Genomic DNA, 21,815 nt, shown 5'->3' with positions numbered 1-21,815 from the left:
ATGCTACCGCCAAAGCTGCTTGTCAGACAGATTGATTACTAAAATAGATATGGTACTAGACGTCATTATATTTAGTTCATCCATTTACCATGCCGTTATCAGTAATTAGCATGTTGAGAGCTCCATTAATGAGGGTTGGAGAGTCTTCTGTTATGGTGTCTCTGTATCTAGTGATTCTGTTGGCCCAATTGTGACTCACAGAGCCGTTCCAAGCCACCTGCAAGATGAACAACACAGCGGATGCATCAAAATTAGAACTATTATCTTCTATCAATACATGGAAAAAATAACAGAGAATCCAAGGCCCATATGGAAAAGAGTCCCCCCCCCCTTGCAAGTTTTGACCTTGGGTTCAGCTGCAGGGGCATCCTCCCCATCCCCTGGATTAGCACTTGCCATCAGGCTCTGCTCCTCTGGGACCTCTGCTAGTGGCTGACCAGACTCTTGGCTGCCTGGGGGCATCAGTGTCTCCAGCTCGTGGCTATCACTGCACTCTGGCACGTTGGAGGGTACGGGGCAGCCTCCTCTCCTGTACTGAGGGGTCACAGCTGTGGAGTCCAGGCCCCCTGATATCTCCCTATGTGGAGCAGAGATGAGAGGGATAGTACAGGAGTTGGGACAAGCCTGAATCTCAATACGGTTGCCTGGTTTGTGATTCGGGCTTCATGTTCGTGAAACAAAAGTTGGTGTAAGTAAAACAAGTAAGATACATTGGGAAGGCAGATGAGTGCATAAGAACTGTACATGTACTGACACTGTTGTGTTAACACACCTGGATTTGCTGTTACGAAAGCTGAAACACATGCAGAGGAGAATGCATATCAGTCCCAGACATACACCGACTATGATGCCTGTCACTGCATGGATGTCGAGCTCTGTTATAATATCAGACAACATGGAGAAGAAGAAAAAAAGAGTTTACACACGGCAGGAACGATGCCAATCCTAGAAATACAACATTATTTATTTATTTGATCTATAACCAGCAACGATATATTGCTCATATCTAGAAGTCCATCTTAAAAGAATAAAAAGAATTATCTTAGTTTGAAATATTATTTGGCCCAGGCCTCATGTAAAGAGACTGTGAGAATGTATTGATTTCTTCATTTAAGACAAAGTTACTTTAACAAAGTGATATAAGGCAGGCCTTCATTGGTATTCATTTATTCTGGGTATCTTTGTCAATCTGGACATGGGGAGGAAACAGATGGCTCTCACCCACCCAGCATCCCATTCATACTACATACCGGCAACACTATTACTGCCCATGTGAGCAAAATAAACCCGTTACCCTGTCTTTTTATTAAGGATTTGAGTAAAATAAAATATGTGTGTGTGTGTGTGTGTGTGTGTGTGTATATAGCAAAGTATTGTATGAATAAGTACTATAGATTGGTGGATATCATGTACACAGCAATATTCCTCTCTGGTATGTGTGAGAGAGAAATAAAATGCTTAAACTCAAAATGTAAGCTTATTATTTTCGTCGTTGATGGGACTGTTTCTAAAGACGGTGTAGGGACAACGAGTTTAATGGGCTCATGTTCTCTCACAGTGGCGTAAATGGTTCTGTATTTATCACTCCCTCTATTTAAAGATAAAAAGGGCATTAAATAATTACAGGTAAAGCTGAAACGCTGACTGATGGAATTAAAAAGTGTATAATGAGATTGCATGCTTAAACACAAAGTGACATGAGAATAAAGAAAGTGCTTTTCACTGCAGTTTTGCTAGGTACTGAGATCAGTAATTCAAAGATCTCCCTTGGGGGGTTGCTGATGATGCCACCCCTTTGATAGCCACCCTTAATATTATCCTCAAAATGCACCAGAATTGGAGAGGAGAAATAAGTATCCTGCAGAGCTGCACTTTCTCTGCTGGCAGGGACAAATTACCCACCTTAATAGGAAAGACTGTGTGTGTGTGTGTATGTGTGCATGAGTATGGCAGTGTGTGTGTTAGCCTTGTATTGCTATCTTTATGAGGACAAGTTTCAGTTTTCTTCATAGTGAGGACATTTTTGCATTGTGAATATTTTGGCCAGTCCGCACTGCTTCAAAGGACCGCTGGGATGTTAACACTTGGTTTTAAGGTTAAAGTTAGAATTAGGTTTAGGGTTGCAGATGAGGTTAGGCGTTTCGTTTTAATGGTTAAGGATGGGGGCCCGGGAATGCATTTTGTCATTAAGGGGCTCCTTGAAAGTATAGAAAACAAATGTGTGTGTGTATCTGCTTGTGAGAATGTGTGAAAGTCTTGCACAAAAAAGAATGAAAATAGGGAAAGAATACCTTATGTATTGTTACTTGTCTTTCTATGTACTGAAATTCAAAAATTATAATTAGCAATCATCGATTAATCATCATAAAGAATTCAGTAATGAAAATACAGACATTAGATATGTCAGATTCAGATTTTTGCTTTCCCATACTGTCAAAGTTCCTCTCTTACTGCCTCATCACCCTAACTGCTACCAGTGCTCCTAAAACTACTTTTACTTCTTTTCTCATTATCATAGTCACCGATACATTTTACATGATATGTACCATATTTCTGAAGGGGAGTGTGAACATCCTTTACAGGTGAATAAGGCCCTGGTCCCACCTCAGTAGACGCTCCCAATTTAAAAAAGTATTGGGTGCCACTGGACAAACCCTGGACCTCCACGCTGGTTACACTCCCTGAGAAAGACAGCGACAGACAGGGGAAAATTGTCAGTGTCCTTCATCAGTTTTTTGTGCCAAGCACTCAAGTTGTGTCATGCCAGCCAACACCCACCGTCCTGAGAGAGATTTTTCCACAAGTGCTCAGGCTGGCTGAGGTTGCCACTGTACAAGATCATGTAGCTGATGATGATACCATTAGGCTCCAGTGGAGGGCGCCAGCTCACCAGCACAGAAGAGGAGTCCAGAGCACTCAGCTGCAGCTCTTCCGGAGGTGTGGAGGGCCCTGGAGGAGAAAGGACGACTGGGTCAGTAATTAGAAATCAGAAATGAAGCCTCACAGCTGGGGAATGTATGTCTTTGTGTGGGCATCGACATGTTGTGTGACAACCATCTGCGTCCTCATGTCCCCAACACCTGGGTACAGGAGAGAGGGGACAAGCAGGGCAATGGGGGAATGGGCTGGGGCTCAGGTGACGCGAGGGGAGAGTGTGACTGGGTGACTGGTGATAATAATGTCATTAAAAGCGGCCCGCTCTACACTCACCACCCTTACTTGGCTGGCAGACAGAGCCGCTGGCCAACGTGAGAGCCACTACTACACCTGGGTGTTTTATTAGGGCCAGTTATCAGTTCTCGATGCCAACTACTAATTCCCATGTTCACTGGCCACCGGCCAGCCAACACACTGATCTGCACGAGTGAGCAAATATTCACTTGCATGTACGGGCACTCAAGCACACCCTCACACGCATACATTACAGCATTTGAAAATTTCAGAAAAGCAAAAACTGAACACCTTTACCTTGCTAGATGGAGACCAGGGCTAAAATAATTACATGAAACTGGTATAAACAGCCTATCAAATGCAGCTCATTTGAAAACGGTTCTAAAAGAATGAATGTGTACTTTAACAAGGAGATGACATTTATTTAAAAGGGGCATATTTAAGCAGACACAAAAGCTTATGTGTGACATATGCACCTGTAAATCTAAACGGGTAAAATTTTTAGGTCTCTAACACCTGTATTTTGGGCTAAATGAATTTGAAAGGACCAATACCCTGAATACCCTGAAGTTTAAGCTCTTACTTTTTTCTTCAACCCCTACTCAAATAGAAAATGTTCACTCATCCTAGATCCTCATCTATACTAGCCATCCAGTATACCTACACAGTTTAGTTCCCTTTGAGCAGGTTAAATGACTCGTTCAAGGGCGCTGCAGAGGTTTTGAGGGAAAGGAGTGTTTTCATTCATCAGTATCACTTGAGAGAAGAAAGACTTGAAGTACACACTTGAATTAATTCTCTAACCAAGTAAATGGAAAACATGTGCATCAGAAAGCTCCCACCTACTCTAGGTAGCCTGCTGATTGCTTAACATGTTTTAAAACCTGGAGGGAAATCGTAAGGCTTTTTGAACGTTGGGCCATTAAAAAATAAAACAGGAAAAACAGTTAACTGACTGAATTGACAGGAGCACAGTACAGACTCACGGTCAGACAAAGTGGATTCCTCCACAGTGGTGCTGAAGGGTCCCACCACATCCACTCCATTAGACTGTACCGCCAGCTCATAACTGGTGAAGGGCTTCAGCGCCCCGAGCAGTATCTCCTGAGCCGAGCTGCAACACACAAACAAAACATATAAATCAATCAATAAATAAACAAATAAATAAATGCATTGGTTTTTTTGGTGTTGGACAGAAAAAAGTTTTTATGAAATGAAATGCAGAGGCTAAGGGGGTCTCAAAGATGAAAAAAAAAGTAAACTAAAAGAAAACCGTTTCTTTGGCACTCTTAGGCAGAGCAAGAAGAAAAGGTATACTAAGAACCTTTCTTTAGTGGAGCAATTTAAAGCCTTCACACATCGACAGATTTAACCTTCACAGAATGCCCATGTAAATCAAGGCCTTTAATACACAATTTCTCCTTTCTCTGGCTAAGAGTGTCTGTAGAGCATTTCTACTTATTGGTCAATTTTTAGAAGCAGAATCATGTTACCTTTAAAGGTTTATTTCATCAGAGTTTGGGTTTGTATCATTCATGAAGATATTTTCAAACACTGTGCTGAGCTTTATGATGTAGACCTTGTTACATCGAGGGTTCTGCAGGAAGCAGTGCTGTAGCACTGGAGCTCTGACCTGGTGTGATAGGAGACCAGGGAGGCATTGGTTGCTCCCGCTGGGCTGCAGCGGACTGTGTAGTTTATGATGCGAACGTTGCTGAATCGCGGTTTCTCCCAGCGCAGCCAGATAGAGGTGGAACTGTTGGCTTTGGCTTGGATGCTGCTTGGGGGCAACGGAGGGGGGCGCATAGGCGGCGACGATGCTTTAACACACACATGCACATTACTTGCCTCGAATCTTGGAAAGTCTAAACATCATTTTTTATTATTTATTACTCCCCCTCATTTATTTATTACAACCTCTCATTCATTTATGTATGCATACATGCACACATGCAAAGAGATATCTTACTTCTGTCACTGGCTTTGTCTGTTCTTCCCTTCCACACAGAAGCTGCTCCGTCTATCTGCTTGTTGAATGCCCAAACCCTCACCTCGTACTGCCGGTCAGGGACTGACACACACAAACACACAGTGCGAGAAGAAGACAAGAGTGGGAGGCAGAGAGGGAGGAATAGAGAAAGAGGGAAAAGGAGGACAAAATGATTGGGAGATGACACAATGATTTTCCTAGTCATTACATGCTGTACACATATTACAAGTGAACCCAGGCAGCATCTTAAAGAGACAAGACATTTAAGCATTGACATTAGGCCCTAGATGTAAGCTAAATGCAATCAATCCATTAGAGGGCTCTCTGGATGCTGGCCCTGTATTGTGAAAACCACAAATGGCAACCGTGCTACAACCTGCATTCAAAAGCTTTAACTGCAACACAGTTTTTGAATGAGATGCAAAATGATTAACTTTTATTTTTTTTGAGTGGTGCCTGTCTATGTCTGTTCCTTATTTTGAAGTAAGATTTCTTTTGATCTTTGAGTGAAACACAACACTCTGTCTGTTAAGGACACTAGTAAAACAGCATTCCCCTTGCTCAGAATTGAAGCAATATGGCTATCTCAAAGCCCTGCCATAGTGTAAGTGTGCAGTACCTTTTTGTAAAGCAAAGTGGGCATCATTTGATTTAATAGTTTGTCAAAGGAAGCTAAATGCGAGGTTACAAAAATGACCATCAACATGGTACACTGCCATCGCATCTAACTGGAATTTGGTGTTTGTGTGTATCTGGGCGGATGAAAGCACAATACACCTAAAAGTACATTACATTTGGAGAGGTGTCTATTAACAACTCACCCAGCCCAGTTAGCAGATGATACTTGGCCTTCTTACGGAGCCTGATGGTGTGGGTTTGTGTAGTCCTTTCTCCATTGGCTGACTCCTCTACCTCTCGGCAGGACAGCTTGTACCCAGAGACCAGTGTGTGATTGGGTGAGGGATGCCATGTCACATTGAGTGTGTTCACTCTGGCTCTGACTTTCAGCTCGGTAGGGGCAAAGATCACTGATAAAGATTGGAAAAGAAAAAGGAAAAAAAAGCAGCTCTAGTGACCAACAAGTCCACACCACCAAACATTAGACTTTATCTCTGGCTATATTTTGACCAGTCGTTTTTTTGTAAAAGATCACATACTGTCTAAATAGTGTATATACAGTACTGCCAGCTGACTACTTGTCATACATGTAATAATGTACGGTATAAATGAATTCAAATCAGTTGTATGCCTAAATCACAGAAATTATAGCTTCGATTGTTAAACGACATAACAAATTAGAATGGCACTCAGTAGAGCGCATACCTCCACCATGGCGAAAAATGGACTATCTCGCAATGTTAAGGACAGTGATCAAAAATTCCCGGATCCACCAATTTAACCAGATCCGGACCAAAATTTAATGGGTTCTTCCCTGGGCCTCGCCTCATCATTCCACCAAGTTCGGTACAAATCGCTTCAGTACTTTTTCCGTAATCCTACTGACAAATAAACAAACAAACCAACAAACCGTCAGACACGGATGAAAACATAACCTCCTTGGCAGAGGTATTAATTAGGGTCCAAGATATATATTTATCCACTAAGAGTCAAATAAAGATATTATTTTCATTTCAATCGAGTCCAAGCTGCATTGGACCAAACACAGGATAAAGATGGGTCCGACAAAAATGACTGAGTTAGGTTACTTGACTTGTCCTATCTTGATAGCTCTCAATATAACATCAAATTCCATAATGATATTCTTGATTTTTTATCCCCGTTTAAAAACAAACAAACCCAATAACAGTAAAAAAACAAAAAACAGAAACGAAAAAGGTCCTCACCCATGCTGTGGTTGCTATGGTTGTAGTGGGCTAATGTTTGGTGCTGGGCCCACTCAGATGGGACCCCAAAGCCAACTCCGGTTCCAGCTGCTATCCTCAGTCGGTAGGCCTGGTTAGGCTGCAGCTCTCTCAGTGTAAATTGTGTCTCATTGCCCCCCACCTCCACTGAGAACACAGTGTCCACTGTGGGAACCGACAATACACAAACACACACACACATCTACAATATATACACTGTATGTATCTAATCATTTTTCTAATGTCCTGAATGTTTTATTTAGAGAAATATTACATTTTTTATAATATAAATTTTTTTCTTGAAAGTGATAATTCAACAGAAAATATATATCACACGGGAAAAAAGTATGTGTTCTTTACTGGTTTGTTTCTGCAATAATTCAAATAAATTACTGTCTCTCAAGGACAACCTATTATGAGAACAGCTCCTTTCAGAGAGATCTTGATCTCTCTGTACATTCTGGTTGTTAAGAATAAATGACACTGTTCTGCAAGAACATTTCTTCATTGTCTAAATATAATAAACCATATCATACAAAACGGCAAACCTCTGCATTCTTAAACCATTATGAAACATGTACAATTTCATAAAGTAGAGTAGGCTGTCAATACTTGTCCTTTTATATGAATAGCTTGTATCTCAAGAAACCAATACCTCTCAAATTATGTTCAGTGTGTCACAAAGGTGTTAAAATCAACTTGTTGTCAGCGCTGTCCAGCAGGGGTTACTAACCCTGATCCAGAGAGCTGTACTCAATGCGGTAGCGGGTAACAGCCCCTCGACTGCGCTGCAAAGACAATGGATGCCACATCAGCCTGATGTCTGTGGGGGAGGTGCTGGCTATAGACAGCTGAGGAGGTGCACTCGGCACTGCAGGAGGGAATGAAAAAAGAGATACTGAGCTGTCTGATGATGCACATTCAAGCTATATCCTATCGATCTGCACAGTTGCTGTTGTACTCTTGTAAAACACACTGTATCTTTAACTCATCTGTGCTTTGTAGACTTTTAAAACTGCGCGCTAAATCAGCATTTTCTCAAAGAATTGGTCCAGTTTGATCGTCTTCTTCTAAAATGAAATATGGCATAAAATGTTGGTCAGCTTTTAACAGCTATAAGAAAATACTCCTGTGTTATATCTCTACTGAGCTTGTTAAACGGCTACAAAAAACACTTCATGAATGGATGATACTTTATGACTCTTGAGCACTTAACTGTGGAGTTACAAGGTTGGCAAGCTCATAATGTTTGCTGTGTGAGTTATCGAAGCATCCCCGGTTGGCCTCATTTTACCTCTGTATTAGTTTGATAACTCACCGTCCTCCAGCATCTCGACAGTAACAGGCAGGGATGGGCGACTGGCACCCATGAGAGAATAAGCCACCACAAAGAATGTGTAGGCAGTATGGGGGAGAAGCTCTTTGAAGTGATACTCTGTGGTGTCGTTGTTCATCGCATACTGGTACTCCACGTTATCTGAGCCTGAAAAGGATAAAAAATAATCAAATCAAATACTTTTTTCATTTTGAAAATGTGCACATATTTACTATATGGCTACACACACACTCGTGAATAGAGACACACCTGCAGTGCGCTGGCAGTGCACAGAGTAGCCGATGATTTGGTCCGAGTTATACTCAGGCTTCTCCCAGGTGAGCAGGGCAGTTGTGCTGGAGTAGGGTGTAGCAGACAGGTGACGAGGAGGGCTGGGCAGACCTTCCCTCACAATGACCGTCAGCTTGGCAGTGGCACAGGCCGTGCCCAGCCCGTTGTCTGCTATGCACTGGTAGTAGCCTGCATCCTCCAGTGCCAGCTGGTTGATGAGCAGGACTCCAGGGCTTTGCGTCTTCATTCGTCTGAAGGACTTGATGGGTTGGCCATTCTTCAGCCAGTGCAACACTGGAGGAGGCTCCCCAGAGCTGTTGCACACAAACCTGGCTGTGTTTCCCCGGGAGAGGGACACTGTCTCTGGGGGCTGGAGAATCACTGGAGGGGCTGTGGGAGTAGGAAACAAGGCTTTTTCCTTTGCACTATAAAATTAAAGAAGTATTTAGAATTGCACTTGGATAAAGTTGTGGATCTTATAGACAGATTTTAAAAAGAAAGGTCAAAAGTGATGTATCGCAGGAAAACACATCATGTATTCAGTTTTAACCTACGCTTTCAATAATTTAACATGATAGTATCTTGGAGTGCCCATTTAAACAAGGAAATTTTATACTTTAGATAGTGATATTAGAAATTTGATTGTAATTTTTTACAATGAGACAGAACCTCATTGGTTTACTATCTTGTGATTAGATTTAGCATTTTTGTTGCTGAATAGTAATTGTTAGTGTAACAATTTGGGTGTTGGCTAAAATCTTTCAGTTATCTCTTGTTATATGACAAATAAAACATTTTTGAGTATTTTCATTTGAAAATTCCTCACTTTTATCTTAGAGTATTTTTGATGACTCATCTTGAAGTTGGGGGCACGTATATAAATTTATCCAGTCGCATGTTGAAGTCCATGGTTGGCATCTTAAGTCCTAAGCCAAAGGGGCACCCTGAAAGTTGTATATACCAGCAGCTAAGCTGGGCATTAAACTCTGGATTTATTGAAAATGGATGACTTATGATATAAGATTATGCAAAAAACAAACTTTTGTGTATCGACAGGAATAACCTTTCAGACACTGTAACAGGATTCAGTTTTTTCCATTACCACCAGACCCTCAATTACATGGTGATTTCAGACAAAGCTGGTGACAGAAACCAGTCTCAGTGAAGCAGCTCTCAGACAGGTCTAATCTGTCATTAGATACAGAACATAACATGACTCTTACCAGGTATATGCAGCTCGGCAGCAGCAAACACAAACTCTCTGGTCTTGGGCTTATTGGCTCGGCAGACATAGATGCCGGCATGGTGACGCCTTGTGTCTCTAATCACCAAGTTTGTTGCGAGGACGACCACATCTGTGGAAATGGGCTTTCCATCTGAGCAAAAGGAGAAAGAAACAAAGAACAACAGAGGACAGTGCCAGATCGCACAGATGAAAAAAAAAAAAGATTGGCCTTGAGAAAAGTAGAGATGATTTCTTGGGCTTTCAGTTGCCTGAGAAACTGCACAAAAGAGAGAGGCAGCTCTTTGTGCAGCAGGGGATTTGACCTGTAATCACACAAGCTGACCAACAGGTGGCTTTGTGACTTTTAAGCCTGGGTTCACTGAGCTGTCTGCACCGGCACACTCCTGGGCTGTGAGTGAAATCCCTCACTACTCACCACATAGACAACTATTTAGTTGATCTGCCATTTTTTAGTGCCGTTGGATTTTCTACAGACAATGATCATCCCCTATAAAGCGAATGCACTCACAATAGTGAATGCTGGAAAATGGTGAACAAGATATTGTCACTATCCAAGCACCAACTACCACTTTGCAGTGTAGATGACCTGAGTAGTGTAGTTCAGTTTTTGACAACTGATATAATGTATAACCCTCTAATATTAATTGGGAGTGAGGGAAGAATTTCGAATGCAGACGAATCACGGCATGTCGAAGTTTCTAAACATCACTCCCACCAAGACTACGTATGTGTGTGTATCTTCGTGTGTGTTCATGTGTTCGTGCATCAAAGTTGTGGAGGTGTGAATGAATCAATGTTACAAATAATCTTATCTAAAGTATGGCTCGATGCATAATAGAACAACAGAGGACAGTGCCAGATCGCACAGATGAAAAAAAAAAAAGATTGGCCTTGAGAAAAGTAGAGATGATTTCTTGGGCTTTCAGTTGCCTGAGAAACTGCACAAAAGAGAGAGGCAGCTCTTTGTGCAGCAGGGGATTTGACCTGTAATCACACAAGCTGACCAACAGGTGGCTTTGTGACTTTTAAGCCTGGGTTCACTGAGCTGTCTGCACCGGCACACTCCTGGGCTGTGAGTGAAATCCCTCACTACTCACCACATAGACAACTATTTAGTTGATCTGCCATTTTTTAGTGCCGTTGGATTTTCTACAGACAATGATCGTCCCCTATAAAGCGAATGCACTCACAATAGTGAATGCTGGAAAATGGTGAACAAGATATTGTCACTATCCAAGCACCAACTACCACTTTGCAGTGTAGATGACCTGAGTAGTGTAGTTCAGTTTTTGACAACTGATATAATGTATAACCCTCTAATATTAATTGGGAGTGAGGGAAGAATTTCGAATGCAGACGAATCACGGCATGTCGAAGTTTCTAAACATCACTCCCACCAAGACTACGTATGTGTGTGTATCTTCGTGTGTGTTCATGTGTTCGTGCATCAAAGTTGTGGAGGTGTGAATGAATCAATGTTACAAATAATCTTATCTAAAGTATGGCTCGATGCATAATAGAACAACAGAGGACCGGTGAGAAAAGACAGCTATTATCACTAAAACAACAGCTTTAAAGCCACAGTTAAGCAAATCTGATCCTGACGCATTAATTTTTGTTCTTTGAGTGTGAAAGACAGATAGTTACGGATAATGAAAGTGCAGCAGATGCAATAAAAGAGAGAAAACAAATACTGAATGACGAGAGCAAGCAAGGAAAAAGAGTGAGTAAGAGCATCCGCAAGCATTACCTTGTCTGCTCCAGGACACCAGTGGCTTCGGCTGGCCTTGTGCCATGCACTCCATCACAGCGGGGCGGCCGAGCACCACCGTGGTGTTCTGGGGTGGTGCAACGATCACAACTCTGTTCAGGGCTTCAGTAGAGCCTACAACCAAGAAGTTTATACTTCGGTATTATGGACCAGCAGATATTAGGTAAGTCAGTGCTTGAAACGGGTAAGTTGACAGTTTGAATCCACTGACTTCAGTGTTCATCAAAAAGAGATGATGCTTTTCCCTCCATTGGATATTTAGTATTCATATGACGTTTGAACTGCATTCGAACTGAGGTGAAAATTAAACTTAACGGTGATAACTGGAATTGAAAATGAAAACTTCACTGCACCATGTAATCGACTAATACAAGTCCTTGTAGGTTTCAGGATTATGATAAAGTGAGGAAGTTGTATGCTGATGTCAAAATAGTCAAAAACTGTACATACAGTATACTGATTAAACAGCACTACTCATTTAAGTTTATTGTTAGCATAGAGTTTCATTGATCTGAGCATAATTAAGCCAAAATGTAACATTTATCTTTATTGCCAATTGATTCTACATAGATATACATTTGAGTACTTGATTTCTTCTTTTCGGTGGTTGTGAAGATGTGCCCTAATTTTCATTTCATTTTAGTATATTGAGACATGTTGCAGAAAACAGAGGCCATTTGAATCACTGATGCAGTTTAAGGTACATTGTTGGGAGACCATGAAGTGAATCCTATATAAATACATACATCATTTCTTTTTTTTCTTCTTTGGGACAATGAGCCTTTATCGGTGGCTCCCAGGATGATCACAGCACAGTGCCAGACACTTACGGAAGATTAAATTAAAAGTGTGAGCCCAAGATCAGTAGCCACACAGAAAATGATTATAGTCAGTCGACACTCAGGGAATAAAAGTTTCTAGATACTGTACGTGTTTCAGCAAAATTAAACCTGAAGGAAAGACAAGGTCAATGTACAGCCCTTGCATTTAATACACAACATCAGCTTAAAATTGCTTTGCAGAATAAAATGTGTTGAATAAGAAATGGAGACGAAAATGTATATACGTAACATTGCATACAGGACAAATGGCAAAGGTCACTGAAGTAGTCAGAGTTGAGAAAAGAAAATTTGTTTTAATTACATAGCTGCATAGTGCTTCACTTCATCTGACACTCAGGTCATCAGGTAGACAAGCAATGTGGCACTAATCCTTGAGCCTTTTCAATGAGTTGAGTGGACATTTGTTTAACTGAGCAGCACCTTATATCCAAATGTTTTTTATCTGCTGTCCACATGAAACCGGAGGAAGAGGAAGGTTTTATTTTTCTTTAAAGTGAAAAAGTTAAATATTTAAATATCCTGTTCTCACATTCCCGGGCCCCTAAACCACATCATTATACACAATGACAGTGATGACCATGGTGCTCAAGTAATTCTACGCGGTTCTATTAATACAACATTTTGATCACATTACACCCACTCTGGTTATATTGGAAGTATTCAATGACAGCAGCTACGGTACGTTTGCAACATGAGCTATTCGTTTAGGTGAAGTGATCATAGCCCTGGAATAATCAGAGTAAACATATCATTTTCTCAGTGTGTTCTCAACTAGAACACATTCATTGTATTCCATTTGAATGTATCTTTGATTGTTATAGAGATATGTGATTATTATAACAAATTACAACTATAAATAATAAAAACATCAAATCTGTTAGGCAAAACTGTTTTACTAGTTCATTGTGAAATGATGACATTAAATATTTACCAGCAACAATACTGTTTAGTTTTAGATTAGATGAGTCATGGTAGTTTCAAACCCACAACACAAAATACAAACACAAGGAGAGAGAATGCCACTTAGTTAGCAGCGGTCATGGCTGTCCTAAAACTCAAATTAGATTTTTGAGACTGGCGTGGCAGCTCCCACTGGGACCTGGCTTCCTATTCAAACACTATAAATCACTGCAACAGACCTCACCTGCGGTGACAGTGAGCCTGGCTTCATGACTGATGTCCTTCCTGGCTGAGTTGGACGCGACACAGCGGTAAGCACCCTCGTCCTCCTTGGTCACCTCTAGAATCTGGAGCACCCCGTTAGGGAGAGAAATGAACCTGTTGCACACAGGGCAAAAAGGAGGAGAGGGGGCAGAGAGAGAGAGAGAAAAAAACAACTGTGTGAATGGCTTAGTGCCCTGTCGCTTGAAGCACTCGGCTGATAAACTCTGTGGAGATGCTGCTGGTTCCCGGGTTGCTTGGTTAAAACTACGAGTTTTACGACTACTACTGATACATTTGTGTTTCTGTTGTATCTTCTTTGGTTACAAGTTGCATTGTTACTTTTATATTTATTATGTTTTCCTTTAATCTTACTTGTCCCTCTCTTAAGGAGGTCATGCTCCAAACACATTGCCATCCCACAAGATCGCCTCGCCTTTATCATAAGCTGTAAATCCTTCCAAAATGTGACCAGTGGTAGCCTGTTCAGGAGGGAGGAAGGGGAAGGTAGTGGCGAAGAGGTGAGAAAAAAGAGAGAAGGAGAATAAAGAGAGGCCATGGATGGGAAATACAAAAGAACAAGAAAAGAAAGAGATAATGAAAGGTAGACTGAAAAGAAGATAGGGATAGAAAAGAGACAGAAATAGAGATGAAAAGGGGATGATAACGAATAAAAGGCAAGAGAAGGCATAAGGGCCAAAAGAGAAGGAAAATGCACATTAGAGCAGGAGAGAATAGAGAGAGGAAAAGCCAGTGATTTATCAGCCATCCTTTGGCTCATCTTTGTGAGAGGCCATTAACAACGCCTGAGGTGGGAGCACCACATCCCACCAATAAGACCTTATACGCAGCAAGCTGTTTGCAGGTCATTCAGGGTTACAACAGCCATTAGCACTTAGTCCTGTGCACTAAGGCTGGAAACAAATTCCAAGGCGACAGAGCCAGTAGAGACACAGTGAAATGTCAATATTGTTAAGTGGCCCAGTAAATGAGAATATTTTTGAGAGAGAACTGACCGAGAGAGAGACCTGTTGAGGATGTGGCAACAGGCGTACATTTTGAAATTGTTTTTTATCTGGAAAAGCACAGAAGGTTTACAATGATGAGCTAGTTTTAAACTCAGGGGGATACTTCAGTGCTCCTCTTAGAGTTGCTGAAATCCTGATTATTTATTTTGAAAATACTTTTGCGCTTAGACTTTTTATCTATTCCAACCCAAACCTACATGACAATAAAAAAGAATATATCTGACTGCATGTCCTGTTAATTCTCTGCCCTCTCACCCCTTCACTGAAGCATGTAGTTGCATACAGTATGTACTCCAGAGATATATACAAAGACTTTTTGAGGTAATGGAGAGGTTGCAATTAAACACGTACAACCAGTTAGCTAATGTTGTGGCTGAATGTTGTGTGTGTATATGTGTGTGTGTGTGTGTGTGTGTATATATATATATATATATATATATATATATACATGTATAAATCACATTGCTTACAGTATTCATCAATAATATTTTAAGAAAACAAAAAGACAGAAGAGAAGATAGACCAAGAAGGAGAAGGAGCGGGACAACAACACATAAAGGGTCACCTTGTCTCCTCAGGGAGAGCCGCTTTGTTCTTTTCCCAGGTAATAACAGGTGTGGGTACTCCCTCAATCTGGCACTCAAAGCGGGCAGCTCCCCCAGTGGACACTGTTTGGGCTGATGGCTCCTGATGGAACTTAGACAGACCTGGGGGTATTTATCAAAGCAGAGTTGGTGATATCCCAGTGGACAGACACAAAACATGATCCATATAAGCTAATACTTGTGCAAGTGACATTTTTAATGATCCGAAATTTGTGTGTCATGTCATCTACCTCTGGTATGATGACTAGGATACACTTTGTTTAATGTAGGTAACACATGATGTGACAGACTGCAATTATATTGAACCCATGGTCCACAGCTCCCTGTCCATGAGTGCCAACATGGACGGCAACAAATACACCAAATTACACTGATTACAAAAACAATGTGATTGAGGTAAAAGGGCGCCCATAAACTAATTGTTGGCTCAAGCCTTAATACAAAACAAATAAAACAAATCCTACCATTGATCCCATCCACAGCCTTTGTTTAGACAAGGGTCACTTCATACCAACTCAAATCAACCAACTTGCCTGAAAAACAGGCTCAACAGCTATCACACAGAGTTAGAAAACCTTGAAGGCAACATAGTACAAAATCTACCTATGAAATAAAACCACTGAATGTACTATTACAGCCAGTGAAAAGAATTAAAATTTGCTATTGTCAAAATAATTATTAAATGATGAAGGAGTTATATAACATCTTTTTATATATGCAATGAATAGTAACAATTTCCCTTAAAAAAAAGTTTCAAGGAAATTAAAATAATCCTTCTTGGGAAAATATAAAGTCAAAATATCTTAAAAGGGTGTTTTCAGCTCCGAAGATATTTTTGACAGGATCTGTGGCACTCATTTTTTTATGTAGGATACCTTGTACACATGATAGAACTACAATAATACTACACAAAATCAAAATTTAGTTGCAAGAAAGTGAAAACCAATGGAGATATTATTTTTTGAAAATTTAAGATGCTTTGTTTGGGTGAAAAAATATTAGTTTTTATTAATTTGATTACATTCAGCAAGAAGTACTTACATGAATACATGTTGCAAATTATCCTTAGGGCTTTTGGATGTTCAATACAAATTTCAGCCCAATCCAGGGAAAAATATGCAATTGGTGAGGCTTAGAATAAACATACAAAGAATAGCAAAAATTATTAAATTTAGCTCCAGTGACCAAACTTCAAAAATTCATAACTAAAAAAGTATTCGGACTAGAGCTATAGGATTTTGTAAGGTCATATGAATTTAATAGAAGTTTTAATATAATTTTTTTTTTTTTTTTTAGAAAATCAATGACATGAACAGGGAAAAGTTCTGAATTCTGGGTCAGTGGCATGGAATGACTCACAACCCAATTAATGTGAGTTTCTTTATTTCACTTGGTTTTCTTTTAAAAACTGCTTGCGTAAATTCATAGTCTGTGCATAACCCTACTATAGTCTTTATTTCAGACTTCTGGTCATCTTAAACCATTTCAGGGCTTTTAAAGGCACTGTTTGAAATTTTGTAATTTAATTAAAGACTTGTTCAGACCATTTAAATACCCTTGAATGTACAGATTAGGAGAAATTTGGGGATTTAATCAGGCTTGGCTAGATTATTTCTCTCTCCAGGTCATGTCTTGGCAGGGCTCCAATTTTCACAGCCTCAACACATTCACACACAGACAGGAAAGCGTCCTACTCTAGCAGCTGAGCACCAGGGGGCAGCAGTGTGCACTGTCTGAGGGCCTCTAACCTCTGACCCCAAACAGGCTGTTGGAGAAGAGAACAAAACTGGTTTGCTCTCCCTGCCACTTCGCCGGCAGCTCTGACTAAGGAGTACAGAGCAGGGGGGTGGATCAAAGGCGAGAGCAGAGAAAGAAGACAGAGAAGGCAACCGAAGGCAGGAAGAAAGCGGGGAGGTAACAGAAAGGAAGGAGACTCCAAATCCCAACTGATATAACTGGGCTGGAAAACACAATATATACTGTATGTAGTAATGGAAGAAAACCAACATTAGCCACATTGTAAATTTAAAAACAAAAAGTATCAGGTAAGGTATCTGAATAAATTAATGCATCTAAACACAAAAATTGTTGTTAATTAGTCATTCTTCCTGATTCCTGTTTTGTAACATGCTATCTCCAAGTGGAGCCAATTGCAGAACTGATTCAGACCATTTTTTGACAGCGTGAAAACGTGTAAAGATTATTTGGCAGCACTACATACATAAATTTACCTCCCAGGAAAGAGAAAAGTTGATCCACGCATTTCAAGGAGCTGCTGGAGGAAGACGTACTGTTTTATATCATATGCGACCCAGCTATCATTTAAGTTAGTGTGCTGACATTTCACATCAGGGTGACACTACTCACCACGCTTGATAATATTTTGTATCAGTAGGATTGTCAGTTTCTTCCAAACATATTACGTTCAAGCTCGATCGTTGGGACTCATTGTTGAGTATTCGAGCGACGGCTGTTAGCGCTGTGAATCCCAATGATTCTGAAAGATTTCTGAAGAGTTGTCTTGGAGACAAGACACGCTTAGTGTGCTAGCATGCTAACATATCCTAACTAGCACTGAATGCAAAGTACAGCAGATGCTGATGGGAATGTCATCAAATTTTCGATATTTGGTTCATGAACCAAAACACTGGACAAAGTGAAATTTTGACCTGAAAATGGTACCATTTGAATTTTTTAAGGGATCAATAAATTTATTATAATTCATCCTGAAGGGAGCACGAATTTCTGCACCAAATTTCGTTTCAGCAATACATCCAATAGTTGTCAAGGCATTAAGATCAAAACCACACATGTCAATATAAACGTGTAGTCACATACAAAGTCAGGGGATCACCAAACTCAATAGTTCATCATGGCATCATGAGTGTCTTTACACAATTTTGGGCTGATAAGTTTAGTAGATATTAAGGTATTTCAGTGTATAAGTGAAAACTTTGACCTGCTGGTGGCACAAGATGAACAGTCAGGGAATCACCACAGTCAGATTTTATGGTAACCATTCGATAACTGTCAAATTTCACTAAAAACCAACAAGACTTGGTCAAAACCTAGTGTATGGCTGGATCGCGTATAGTCAATGTGCAAAATTGAGGATGTAGTTGAAAACTGATGTGGAACCGCTGTAAACAACTACTTTCAATGGAAAGTAGCTAATGCCTGTTCGAAAAGTTGCTTAATGTCACTATATGATTTAATACACTAATTAGCATATTTGTGACGTCAGTGTGTCGTATTTGCATTCTTGGTTTTTAGCCCTTTATCTGTTTGCCTCTCTCCTACTCTCTGTGCTCAAATATACACATATACTGACAATGCAATAGAAACTGTTTCATTCTGAAAGTGCACCGGCCAATCGGGAAACTCGAATACTCGGCTGGCCGACCAATGATGTAACTTCATCATTCAGTCAGTAACTCTGTCAGTCAGTGACAGACATTCACATTTATAGGGCTTGCACCACTGTTGCAATCCAGCCAAAAAAGTAAACCTGCTGGTGTTGTTCGAGGTAAAGTCAGTGAATCACCACAGTCAGTATGCTTCATCCTCCAGGACCATGAATGACTCGGCAAAATTTCATGTCAGTTCACCCAATAGTTGTCGAGATATTTAGGTCAGTAAAAACTGACCATCCCATTGGCTAATAAGTTGGCTAATTAACTGACTTTTCCATCCATATAGGCCGTAGCCTTTTAGCCGCTAGCATGGCTAAAAGGCTATGTAAGAGCAGAAACACAGTGACATGCCATCTGACTTAAAACAAACAAAATATGGAGGGGCGGACTGACTGCAGAGACTGGCACTGTATCTCTAACTTGTAGACAGGAGTAGCCATTTGAAAAAGATTTGTGTGTTTTCAAATGACTGCCTCAAGATTTCCAAAGTCTCATTAGCCCAGTTTTTTTGAGAAGATTTCCTGCAGACCACTGTGAGCTCGAGGAGACACGGCCCATAACCCCTATCACACCAACTGTTAGTTATGGCAACAAACTGGCCATCTGTGTTTTCCTACTGCGCTGAAGGAACAAAGTTTCTCAATGAGTACACAGAGGCTGACACACATGCTTGGCCATGGTAGCAGAAAACATTTGATTCATTTCAGAAAAACTTGCAATGACTGTTGCGTAGCAAGCTTTGCAGGAGGAGTTGATGATTAACCCCTGCCACTTCCAGCCGTTACACACTGTGGTGCCCTCATGTAAACACACCACCTCTAACACTGCCAAAGACCGCCAAACGTGGTGCCAGACTCACTGAGTGTGTGCGAGTGTGTAAATATGAGTGCATATGTGCGGAGCTTCTTGTACCTCAGTGTTTACTCTAGTGTGTGCCTCGATGCCTGTACACGGACTGCTTGTGATTACATGACTGGATCATGTGTATGTGCGGAGGGGGGCTGTCTGTATGTGAGTGGCGAACAACAGCTGATCAGCGACATAGACGTTAATGCAAAGGGGGCAGGGGGTGTTCTGAGGAGACACTTTGCCCATGCTTTGATGGTACAATGGCAACTGGCTGGGCTTCCAACTCCGCACCGTCAAAGCATAATCATATTAGTCTTTTCCCAGGACTCCATGAGTGTCCCCAGGCCTTCAATGACATTCCATGGCACATCCATCCGGCACCATGCAGAGCAAACAGTCAGATTTTGCGAAGTTGACACTGTTCTGCCCAGGCTTGTGCTGATACACTTGGCAATTTTTTCAGAGTAACACTCCCAGGAAAGGTGACATATCCAGCCACAGGGTCAAAAATGTGTCCAATTGTTTCCTAGCAACAAGAACTTCTAGGATTTAAAGGAACATTTTCAGGCAGCTCCTTGGGTACTTCTCTGTGTAAAGTATGTAACCCTTCCATGGGCTACGTAAAAAGTCCTCTTCTTGCCTTTCTATCCTCCCTCTCATTTTTCTTTTTTCATTGCTTCTCTCCCTCTCTTTCTCCCGCCCTTGACTTTACCCCGACTCTTTCTCTGTCTTTGTCCGTCCCTCTATCTATGCCCCACTCTTTGGCCCCAAAGCTATCAGATTGCAGCGTTTTTCCCCTCCCCTTGTGCAAGCAGATAATTCTACCCGTGACCTCTTTGCTACCCAGCTTTTAGGCAGAGTAACAGTGTGAAAACCCATCAAGCATGCCCCCAGCCTCAACAGATACTTGTAATAGCTAATGGAAAATATGTGCGTTATGGAATTTTTATTTCCTATTTACTGTAAGGCTTGATTCTGTCAGTTTTGACATGCATGCAGGAATGCCCTATCAAATAGCAACATTCAGAAAAGAAAAAGCCATTATTGGCAAATCTGTAATGCATTTTTTTCTTCTTAATGTAAAAGGTTTAAGCCACTGAATTTTTCTTACACTGTCAGATGTATTTAAACTACAATTTTCCATCTTGTGAAGTGGCCATCCTTTTTCCATTCGACATGGGATGCATTTAGTTTTAAAACGAGTAAGCTTGTACACAGTAATTTTTACCTTAAAATAGCTCATTAAAATCATGTGATTCTAATGTGAGAGGCATAAAGAGACAGAGATATCCTGTCATGAAAACCCACCCCAAAAGTAGTGCAAAAATAAATCTCTGTTTCTTTTTTAGTTTGGCAATCATGCTATGAAAATACATAAAACTGTGCTGAAGACTAAAACTGAAGCGTGTAAACTAAAGCAGTGTGTTTGCATGGAGGACAGAGCACACTTTTCAGTTATGACATCAGGACTTTGTTTGAAATGCTTTGTGAAAGCTTGCAGGACTTAAGAAATACTGACATTCACCCCAGCAGTCTTAAAATCAGAAAAGTTAATTGGTCTAATTAACTCTAAAGGCTGCTTTTTTTTTTCCTCCTGCATCATCATTTGTCTGTGAATGTATTTGAGAAACGTAATGTGCACAGTGTGTGCCACTTCTGGCATTTTGCCGAGAGAATAGCGGGTTAGAGACTGAAGGACTGTAAACCTATTTACATTTTTTGTCTGCGTCGAGAGAGGGATCTTTCACTGTCTCTCTCCGGAGCTGACATGTCCACATGTTTTAAGACAAGGCCACATGCTTCATATACTGCGACAAGGAAACTGGAGCAGGTGGCTTCCATAATGTGTTTTCACAGATGTGATCTTTGCTATGTTCTCTCTTCAGTCTCGTTTCTGGTAGTGAGGAAGCAGTAGGAAATGAGAATGCCCGCTCAATGTCAATGTTGAGGCAGTTTGGCTTCAACCTCCTGCACACTGGTCACATCTATCTCATAGCCTCATACTGCTGATTTAATTAAAAACCCACACACACATACAGTATATGCACGTACACACACACACACACACACACACACACACACACACACACACACACACACACACACACACACACACACACACACACACACACACACACACAAACACAAACTGAAGGTCATTCTTAATGATCTCTGAAGCCTTTCCTTTCACCATCACCACAAACTCTCTTCAGCCTTTTCCGCCTTCCCATCATTCATCCAACACCCCGCTCCCTCCCCTTAATTTCCTAT

The 21,815-nt window shown here is 40.9% G+C and overlaps 1 protein-coding gene across 3 annotated transcripts in view; it reads right to left on the bottom strand.

The window, feature by feature from the left end:
* The window catches only part of igdcc4 (immunoglobulin superfamily, DCC subclass, member 4), a 51,504-nt gene that overhangs the window by 8,656 nt on the left and 21,033 nt on the right, over positions 1–21,815 (bottom strand). For 2 of the 3 annotated variants that reach the window (XM_040134246.1, XM_040134263.1), the window contains exons 3-19: positions 15,243–15,384; positions 13,633–13,766; positions 11,626–11,760; positions 9,853–10,005; positions 8,609–9,019; positions 8,342–8,506; positions 7,757–7,894; positions 7,006–7,188; positions 5,983–6,189; positions 5,141–5,242; positions 4,805–4,991; positions 4,158–4,285; positions 2,779–2,949; positions 2,547–2,681; positions 773–875; positions 346–577; positions 89–217 (exon numbers count right to left, since the gene is read on the bottom strand). In XM_040134246.1, coding sequence (XP_039990180.1) covers positions 89–217; positions 346–577; positions 773–875; positions 2,547–2,681; positions 2,779–2,949; positions 4,158–4,285; positions 4,805–4,991; positions 5,141–5,242; positions 5,983–6,189; positions 7,006–7,188; positions 7,757–7,894; positions 8,342–8,506; positions 8,609–9,019; positions 9,853–10,005; positions 11,626–11,760; positions 13,633–13,766; positions 15,243–15,384 — 2,855 coding nt within the window. The remainder of the gene's footprint in view (positions 1–88; positions 218–345; positions 578–772; positions 876–2,546; positions 2,682–2,778; positions 2,950–4,157; positions 4,286–4,804; positions 4,992–5,140; positions 5,243–5,982; positions 6,190–7,005; positions 7,189–7,756; positions 7,895–8,341; positions 8,507–8,608; positions 9,020–9,852; positions 10,006–11,625; positions 11,761–13,632; positions 13,767–15,242; positions 15,385–21,815) is intronic. The other variant, XM_040134255.1, reaches the window with a different exon arrangement.

Source organism: Xiphias gladius, chromosome 1, assembly GCF_016859285.1.
Source record: "Xiphias gladius isolate SHS-SW01 ecotype Sanya breed wild chromosome 1, ASM1685928v1, whole genome shotgun sequence".
Taxonomy (NCBI): domain Eukaryota; kingdom Metazoa; phylum Chordata; class Actinopteri; order Istiophoriformes; family Xiphiidae; genus Xiphias; species Xiphias gladius.
The sequence above is the reverse complement of the archived record's forward strand: the minus strand, read 5'-3'. Positions and strand labels throughout refer to the sequence as shown.